The 9,898-nt window shown below is 45.9% G+C and overlaps 2 protein-coding genes across 3 annotated transcripts in view; one reads left to right on the top strand and one right to left on the bottom strand.

The window, feature by feature from the left end:
• Positions 1–9,898, top strand: part of C9H10orf143 (chromosome 9 C10orf143 homolog) — a 50,292-nt gene continuing 40,394 nt past the window's right edge. For both annotated transcript variants that reach the window (XR_003719550.2, XM_028827016.2), the window contains exon 1: positions 1–127. Coding sequence is in view for 1 of the 2 variants with exons in the window: in XM_028827016.2 (XP_028682849.2) it covers positions 59–127 (69 nt within the window). In the remaining variant the exon portion in view is untranslated. The remainder of the gene's footprint in view (positions 128–9,898) is intronic.
• Positions 2,391–4,880, bottom strand: LOC698519 (melanoma inhibitory activity protein 2-like). Its single transcript, XM_077945626.1, is given in 5 exon segments — positions 2,391–2,516; positions 2,518–2,857; positions 2,925–3,603; positions 3,606–4,692; positions 4,695–4,880. Coding segments are annotated over 5 exon segments (2,388 nt in total). The 5' UTR covers positions 4,851–4,880.

Here is a 9,898-nt window from a genome sequence, read left to right as displayed (position 1 = left end):
GTGGAGCGCGGGCCTCGGCTAGGCCTGAGAGGCCCTTAGGGTTTGACGCTGTGGCTGCATGGACAGCGTGGCGCTCTGCCGCTGGCGGCGGCGGAGGGCGGAGGATCTGCAGGTTCAGGGGGACGTGGTGAGCCCCCGGGGCCTGGGCGTTAGGGACGGGAGGGCGGATGGCCCCTGGGTGGGTTCCCACCGCGCCTCGTGTTGGCGGGCGCGGCCCTGCCTATGAGGAGGCCTGGCCCAAGCCACTCGCAGGCGCGCGCACCTCCCTGGGAGGGCGTGGCCCGTTAAGGGCGTGGCCTGTTCCGGGCGGGGTTGTGACACCGCCCTCCCGGTTTCGCGCCTGCGCGGACTCGCGGAACCTGGGCACCTTGACCACACGCTCACTGGGGCTCCAGACCCAGGCTCCCTAAAACATGGGCCGGGACTCATAGCAGGACCTCGGGTGCTTGGTATCCGTGTCAGGTTTTCTCCTGCCGTCTACACTTGACTGTTCATGAGTCTTGTTCACTGAGCGCTTGCCACGTGCCAAGCCCAGGGCTGGGTGTTGGGGGACGAGTACGTGGGGAGCGAACACGCGCAGAAAGTTACCCGCATTGAGCGTGTTAGTGCTTCTTGGGCTGAGTCCATTAACCGATGAGAAAAGGGTAAGATGAGATGGTATGGGGAGGCTTGCACAAGATCCCAGGGTGAGTGGGTACGCCAGGTATGTGTGAGACGTGAAGGATGACCAGGGGTATGTAGGATGGGAGCTGACAAAAAACAGTGTTGGAGGAAGAAGCTTAGCGTCTTAGGGGAACTGAAAGAAGTACTGCAGGATTGGATCTGGAAGACAGAGCTGCTTGGCGTTACTGTATTTTATCTTCCACCTCTGCTTGCAAATTGGCCAGTTCTTACTCAGCCTCATTTATTTCAAAGTTCCTTGCTAAGGGCAGCAGTGAGCAGCCAACATACCGCATATTTGCTTTTTTTTTTTTTTTCTTTCTAGAGCTACACAGGCTTGGTAAGTGCAGGATCTGTCTTCCCAGTTAATGCAGGCAGCATTTTTTAAGTTGTATTTACTGCGTAGCGGGAATGACTAGCTTTCTACCCTGCACCACCTCTTTCCTCACCACCCACTGAAGCCAGTGCCACTGAGGTTTCTGTCACAGCCGCACCCCTTCTCCAGGTACAAATTGTTACATCACTAGGGTGCAGGTTACCCCAGTAATGTAGTAATAATATGGTATAGTAATGTAGTATAGTAATAGTATAGTACAGTAATATAGCAGGTTAGGGTGCTTTTGTAACCAAGAGCCTTCAAAGTATGCTGGCCCTAACAAGATGGAAGTTTGATTCTCCTGCACAGAACAGCAGAAGGTGAGCAGTCCAGTAAGGTGGAACCCAGGGTCACTAAATATAGGCGTAGGGCTGGTGGCACCCAGATCAGGGGATATGCAGGGACCTAGATTCCTTCCCATCCCACCATCCCCTGGGTGTTACCCTCCTCTGCATAGCCAAGAGTGGATCACCACTACCATGCTACCAGACGGTAGGGAAACAAACAGGAAAGTGACATGACTATGCTGATGTGTTTAGACCTTACTCCACTGCCCTGGAAAATGAAAGGTGCGGTCAGTGTGCAGGCAGGGAGGCAAGGCTTGTGGCTACAGTAGTATGTCAGAGGAGAAGTGGCAGAGGCTTGCACAAGAGAGGACAGTGGGGTGGTGATACTAGACAGACGTGACTGTATATTTAGAGGGAGAGCAGACAGTCTCACTGATGGAGTGGCTATGGCAGGGTAATGTGAAGGGCAGAGTCCAGGGTGATGCCAGGGTTGACTTAAGCCCTGGGAGGGCAGTGCTGCTGTTCCTTGAGAGAAGAGTGGTGTGGAGCTGTGAGAGGCAATGAAGAGCTCCTGTTAGGCCGTACTGTGTTTTCGGCGACTTTGAGACATTTAGTGGAGACATGGCAAATACTGCTAGTGATAGAATGGTTATCATGTAGATTATCTGAATTTTTTAATCAACTAAAATTTATTTAATTAAGCATAAAGTTACTTTCACATTTGTCTACACCTACAGTAAATACAGTTCTTGGCTTAAAGACACAGCCTTCAGAATTTAAAGCCTCCCCACCTGCAAGATTACATACGTAAAACTCCCACTATCGTTTCTATAATAGTGGATTAGTTAATCAAATTAAAATGGTTATACTATCTAGAATAAAATACAGTGGAAATAATTTACTCATAAGATTCATATTTAAAGCATCCTTACTTACAAAATACTATCCTAAGAATTATAATTCCATTGTTTCAATTTGAGCAAAAGTGTAATCACTTAAGTAACAGCAGTTACTTAAACTGAAAATGAGATCAATCAGAATTACTTTTGCAGAGAGCAAAAATATTGTCAGGTGTCTTGCTGCGGTTTTGGATGTTCAGTAGCAGGCTCATTTGAAGGCGATATCAGCCCAGAAGGGAACTCATTTATACCTTCAGAATGTGGGGGTGCGGGGAAAAATCCAGGTCTTGAGGGGAAGGTAAGGAGGAAAACCCCTCGGTGGATAGACATTTCTCATTGCAAGTGGAACATGTGGCGGACCTGGGAAATCCCTTCGTGGAAAATAATCTCGAGAAGCTCCAAACCTGGTTCCTGGAGGAGGTCGGGGCAAAGGAGGTCCTCTTCTCATGAACGGGCCCCTTGTATCCACTGGAAACAATGGACCTCTGATTGGAGCAAGAGGTGGAGGAACAAAGCCAGGGCCAGTTGCTTCATTTTCAGCAGGGAGAGATGAATCAGGCATATTTAAATTACCAAGATCATCTTTGGTATCATTTCTACTGGATTCCATTTCTGAAGGCATTGACCCATCCATTGTATCCAAAGAAGGCACATTAACTGGATTCCATTTCTGAAGGCATTGACCCATCCATTTTATCCATTTTATCCAAAGAAGGCACATTAAAACTTCTGAGTTCTGCTGGTCCAGATGGTCTACCAGAGTTAGAATAAAATCTGTCTTGCCTCTGGGGAGGACGAGCTGAATCAGGATATGATCGTCCTGGTGGAGGAAACATCCTACAGTCCTGTTCCCACGGAGATGGCAGGGACCCAGTGTCAGAAGGAGCCGTGTGAGGATGGGTTAACTTCTCACAGCTTGATTCTCGTCTTTCATTGGTAATCTGATGGTCCAGAGGATTCCCTGGGCCTCCTGAGCTGCTTCCTTCTTCCCCTGGAGGCAAAGGTGAGAGTCTGAGTGGACCTTCCAACACAGTTGGAGGAGAGAGAAAAGCTCTCTTTTCAGATAAAGGCTGACCCAATGATGAGGGACCATATGGGGAATGCTGTCTGCCAAATGCTGTATTTGGACCATCAAGTACATGAGGATCTTTTTCTAAAAGTTCAAATTTAAACTCTGTTTTAGTTAATTTTTGTCTGTTAGCATTTTCTTTCCTTAAACCATTGAGGTTTCTTTCAGCAGTCCAAGCTGCCAACCAATTATGATGTGCTTTTTTCTCATGGGAAATAATCTGCTGTTGATAATAATGAATAGTTCTTTCCAATTCTTCTTCAAGATCTTTGGCTCGCTGTCCATAGGTCTCCAGCTCTTTAGTGGCATGCTGATCTTTTTGTCTGCCTTAGAAAGTTTCTCTTCTTTCTCTAACCGGTTATTTTCCTCTACTGTTAATTTCCTGTAGAGTTTCATTTCATTTTCTTGATATAATTCAGTCATTACTTTAAGTTTCTGTTGAAGCTTCTGATTCTCACTTTCAAAATGTGTGTTTTCTGACTGCAAAGATGCTTGTTCAGTCTGAAGATTTTTAATATGCTCTGTAAGCTCTTCCTTTGTTTTATCAACTTCAGATAACTGGATATAAATTTGGTTTCGTTCTCCTTGTAAGGTTTTTAAAGAAGCATTTAACTTAGCAGCATGAATCAGTTTCTTCAAAGCTCCTGTTGGAGGATCATCTAAGTAAGCACCATCTTCCGATTCACTGTTCACTTCTAAGTTACCATCATCCGTTATGTCTTCTCCAAGCCTAGCAGTCCACTCTTTCATCTTTAGCAAGCGTTCAGTCAGAGTCTTGATGTGATTTGCTGTATCATTTAGAACTTGTTCTGCATGTACTTTGGAGTCTTCAAATGTTATTTTCTGTTTATTAAGTTTACTCACTTGTTCTTTCCATACTTCAACTTCTTGCAAAAGCTGTTTCTGGCTTTCCTGAAGTTGAGAATTTTCATTCAAAGCATCTTTTATTGCTATCTTCAGTCGTTCTTCAGTCATTTGAAATATCTTGAAGATTATTTTGGCTTCAGCTACTTGTGATTTGAGGGATTTTGACTCATCTTCTAGAGACTGTATCCGTTTTGAAAAATCTGCCATCAATTCATTTTTTTGAGAATGTTTAGATTTCTCTTCTGTTAACTCTTTCTCTAGACAGAGTATTTCATGCTCAAGTTCAGAATTGGACCTGTTCAGATTTTCGCAGGTTGCCTCCAAACTTTGTTCTTCCATTGTCGCATTCTCAAAGCTGGCATCCTCTAAAGATGACGCTACTTCATAGTCTTCATACTCTTTTTGAACAAGGCTAAATTTTTCAAGTAGTTTACATTTTACTTCAATTAGTCCAGAAAGCATTATAGCAAGCTTTTTCTCTCTTCCCACATAAAGCCGACTCCTAACCGATATAAAACTTCTCCGCAAAAAAAAAGGAGAACAGCAAAAAATCCAACAACAGTGGCACATATCACCAATTCCCATGGAAAACCATAAGGATTAGAATCTATAGGCAGTGCTGCCACAACCCTGTGTAGCTCCCCCATGACCAGCCCCAAGTACAGCTGAGGGGTAGCCCCTGGCACCTCCATAGCGCCAAGGCTGCTCTGGCGGTCGCCGCAGTAACCCAGCGACAACAAGCAGCGGAGAACTCGTAGCGTTCTGTCCGGAACCAAATCCGCAGCCGGCAACCGGAGCGGACCATACCGGACCCGGCTGCGGGGGGAGCTGGGGTTGCGGGCACTCGCAGGCCTAGGCTGCCCACCCTGGCCTGCTTGTTCCACTACCTGAGGTAGCACATGTCCGAGCCGGACCCGCGCAAGCCTGTGAAACCACCCCTCGGTTTGGTTTCGGCCAGGCAGCCTTGGAGGGGGAGGTTTTTTTGTTTTTGTTTTGTTTTCATTTTGTTTTTTTTTTTTTTTTTGAGACGAAGTCTCACTCTGTTACCCAGGCCGGAGTGCAGTGGCGCAGTCTTGGCTCACTGCAACCTCCATCTCCCCGGTTCAAGCGATTCTTCTGCCTCAGCCTACCGAGTAGCTAGAATTGCAGGTGCCTGCCACCATGTTCAGCTAACTTTTGTATTTTTAGTAGAGATGAGGTTTCGCCGTGTTGGCCAGGCTGGTCTCGAACTCCTGACCTCAGGTGATCAGCCTGCCTCTGCCTCTCAAAGTGCTGGGATTACAGGTGTGAGCCACCATGTCCAGCTTGGATTATCTGAATTTATAGCACAACACTGCTAAGTTATTCCCTTGATACAAATGAGGAAACTGAGACACAGAGAGGGTAATTAACTGGCCTAAGGATACACAGCTAGTAAATGGTGGAACAAGGTCTTAAATCCAAGCCATTTGGCTGCAGGGCCTGCCCTCTTAACCACAGGGCTACACAGCTTCCCATGTAGCATTTGTGGAACTAAAATAGCAGGCGGGGCGCAGTGGCCCATGCCTGTAATCCCAGCACTTTAGGAGGCCAAAGCAGGCTGATCACTTGAGGTCAGGAGTTCCAGACCAGCCTGGCCAACATGGTGAAATCCTGTCTCTACTAAAAATACAAACACTAGCTGGGCTTGGTGGCATGCCTCTGTGATCCCAGCTACTCAGGAGGCTGAGACAGAAGAATTGCTTGAACCCAGGAGGCAGAGGTTGCAGTGAGTAGAGATCACACCACTGCATTCCAGCCTGGACGAGAGAGTGAGACTCCATCTCAAATAAAAAAGTAAAAATAAAATATACCCACAAAGCTTCCCAATGAAGTCCTAAATTGGCCATCATAAAATGATGAAAAGTGTGATGCTGTGGGCTGTCAGGGAAGGGGAGCCAGAGGTCATTATTGATCAGAGCGAACAGGGAAGGTTTAATGGAAGACACCCTGAATGATAGATCAGGTTGGAATTGCTGAAATTGAGTGCCAGGCTTCAGGTTGCAATACTTCTTGACTGTTACCTAAGAATAATGAGTTGGGTATCTTATTGGCATGGTGTATATTGCCTCTTAATTTGATAAAGTTTTGTTTATATTGTATTGTGTCCTAGTCTTTGATTTAATAATCCAGATTGAGTTCAATAAAGTATCCAAGTTCTTCTACCAAGTTTTCTGTCCTCTCTCTGCCTCTCTGCGTATTTCTGTCTCACAGGCGTCTCCAGAATTTGGTTACTGAGGAACGGTAACTAGTTTCTTCTGTTCACAGCCTAGAGGCTCTATACTCTGCACATAACCACCAGCAAAGTTTTGGAAAACACAGCAGCCAGGACCCATCTCGGTAGTGACTTTGCAGGTGATTCTCGGGCAGAGCCAGGGCGAAGCACCGCTCCTGTACTGTGAGTGTCTGATCACTGTGAGTTTCCTTGCAGTCCAGTTAGCTAGCGTGGCCACATGTGTCATACATAGTTCAATGCCAGTAGTGTTTATCGTTTCCATTGGGCGGACATGTTTAGAGCACCTGCTGTGTCTCAAGCCCTGTCCTAGGCGCTGGAGATGAGATGAAGAAAAGATGAGCGTTGCTTACGTTTATCCTGCAGCTCATGACGAGGCTGACTCTGCAGCTCCAGTGCTCGACTTTTTACACAGTAAGTCCCCCTGCGTACCACACGCTGGCCATACTCATGCGTTTCAGACTGAAAGTTGTCTGCCTAGAATGCCTAAAGATTCAGGTCCACTCAGTCTTTCACCTCTGCTGAGACTCTCCTCCCTAAAGAACTCACTGAGACCAGGTTTCTTGGGTAGAGCAACATTTTAGATGCCTGGACTGGAAAATCAAGTTGATATTTTTCTTTTCTGGTGTCATATGAGTTGATTCAAGATCTTTGTTTCTAGCTTTTTTTTTTTTTCTTTTTGAGACAGAATCTTGCTCTGTTGCCCAGGTTGCAGTGCAGTGGAGCAATGATGGCTCACTGCAGCCTCCATCTCCTGGGTTCAAGTGATCCTCCTGCCTCAGCCTCCTGAGTAGCTGGGACTACAGGCGTGCATCACCACGTCCAGCTAATTTTTTTAAAACTTTTGTTGAGATCTTGCCATGTTGCCCAGGCTGGTCTCAAACTCCCGGGCTCGAGTGAGCCACCTGCCTTGGCCTCCCAGAGTTCTGGGATTACAGGCATGAGCCATGGCGCCTGGCCTCATGTACAAGTATTGATTGATTGATTGATTGATTGACTGAGACAGAGTTTCGGTCTGTCATCCAGGCTGGAGTACAGCAGTGCCATTTGGGTTCACTGCAACCTCCGCCTCCTGGGTTCAAGTGATTCTCCTGCCTTAGCCTCCCAAGTAGCTGGGACTACAGGTGTGTGCCAGCTAATTTTTATATTTTTAGTAGAGATAAAACTAAATACCCAAAGGAAATTGCAGAGATTATTAGATTGAATAAAAAATATCAAGACTTGGCTGGGCGCTGTGGCCCAATGCCTGTAATCCCAGCACTTTTGGAGGCCGAGGCAGGCAGATCACCAGAGGTCAGAAGTTTGAGACCAGTCTGACCAACATGGAGAAACCCTGTCTCTACTAAAAATACAAAATTAGTTGGGCATAGTGGCGCATGCCTGTAATCTCAGCTACTTGGGAGACTGAAGCAGGAGAATCGCTTGAACCTGGGAGGCAGAGGTTGCGGTGAGCCAAGATCGTGCCATTGCACTCCAGCCTGGGTGGGCAACAAGAGCGAAACTCTATCTCAAAAAAAAAAAAAAAGAAAAATCAAGACTCAATTATAGTCTACCTATAAGAAACTAACTTAAAATATAAAGATACAATAGATCAAGAAATAAAAGGATGCAAAAAAATATATAATGCTAACACTGACCAAAAGAAAGGTGGAGTTGCTATATTAATAAAAAACAAAGTCAATTTTAGAATAAAGAATATTACCATGGATATAAAGGATGATTTCATAGTGATTAAAAAAGTCAATTCATCAAGAGAACATAAAATTCTCTTATGTTATGTTAATGCATCTAATAACAGAGCTTCAAAATACATGAAGCAAAAGCTGATAGAACTGCAAGGAAAAATAGACAAATCCACAATTATATTGCTAAGTTTCAATATCTTCTCACAAAAATTGATAGATACATGAAGAAAACCATTAAGCATATAGAAAATTTAAACTACTGGCCAGTGCAGTGGCTCACGCTTTGTTTTTTATTTTTGAGACAGAGTCTCGCTCTGTCCCCAGGCTGGAGTGCAGTGGCGCGATCTCCGCTCACTGCAAGCTCCGCCACCTGCTGGGTTCACACCCTTCTTCTGCCTCAGCCTCCGTAGAAGCTGGGACTACAGGCACCCACCACCACGCCCGGCTAATTTTTTTGTATTTTTAGTAGAGACGGGGTTTCACCGTGTTCGCCAGGATGGTCTCGATCTCCTGACCTCGTGATCCGCCCGCCTCGGCCTCCCAAAGTGCTGGGATTACAGGCGTGAGCCACCGCGCCCAGCCGGCTCACGCTTTTAATCCCAGCACTTTGGGAGGCCGAGGTGGGCAGATCACTTGAGGTCAGGAGTTTGAGACCAGCCTGGCCAACATGATGAAACCCCATCTCTGCTAAAAATACAAAAAATTAGCTGGGTGTGGTGGCAGGCGCCTATAATCCCAGCTACTCAAGAGGCTGAGGTGGGAGAACCACTAGAGGCAGAGGTTGCTCTCGCTCACTAGAGGCAGTGAGCCGAGATGGCACTACTGCACTTCAGCTTGGATGGCATAGTGAGACTGTCTCAAAGATAAAATAAGATAAAATAAAATACTGTCAACCTGTCTTACTTGACATTTATAGAACTCTTCATTCAGAAACAACAGAATACAAATTTCCCAAGACTAATTATATTTTGAGCCATAAAGGTAGCTTCAATAAACATAAGCTGGGACTACAGGCACATGTCACCCCATCCCGGCTAATTTTTGTGTATTCTTGTAGAGACATTTTCACTGTGTCACCCAGGCTGGTCTCAAACTCCTGGGCTCCAGCAATCTGCCTGGCTTCAGCCTCCCGAAGTCTTGGGATTACAGGTGTGAGCCACCATGCCTGGCCTCAATTTTGTTTTCTGCCTGAAGGAATTTTTTTTAACATTTCTTATAGGATAGGTTTGCTGGTGATAATTTTTTTAACTTCTATATTCTAAAAAAGTCTGCTTTTTTTTTTTGAGATGGAGTCTTGCTCTGTCACCAAGCTGGAGTGCAGTGGTGTGATCTCAGCTCACTGCAACCTCTGCCTCTTGGGTTCAAGAGATTCTCCTGCCTCAGCCTTCCGAGTAGCTGGGACTAAAGGTGCCCACCACCATACCCAGCTAATTTTTATATTTTTATAGAGATGGGATTTCACCATGTTGGCCAGGATAGTCTCAATCTCCTGACCTCATGATCCACCCGCCTCGGCCTTCCGAAGTGCTGGGATTACAGGCATAAGCCACTGCGCCCGGCCAAAAAAGTCTTAATTTTATCCTTATTTTGAAAGATATTTCCACTGTGTATGGAATTCTAAATTGATAGATTTTTTCTTTCGGTAATATAAAAATGTTGCTCCACTGTCTTGCCACAGTTGCTTCCAGTGAGAGATCTGCAGCCACCCTGTCTCTGCTCCTCAGTGTTGAACGTGTCTGTCGTCTCTGGCTACCTTTAAGGTTGCCCTTGACTAGTGGCTTTGAGCAGTTGGCTCATCACATGC

Source organism: Macaca mulatta, chromosome 9 (genome assembly GCF_049350105.2).
Source record: "Macaca mulatta isolate MMU2019108-1 chromosome 9, T2T-MMU8v2.0, whole genome shotgun sequence".
NCBI lineage: Eukaryota > Metazoa > Chordata > Mammalia > Primates > Cercopithecidae > Macaca > Macaca mulatta.
The sequence above is the reverse complement of the archived record's forward strand: the minus strand, read 5'-3'. Positions and strand labels throughout refer to the sequence as shown.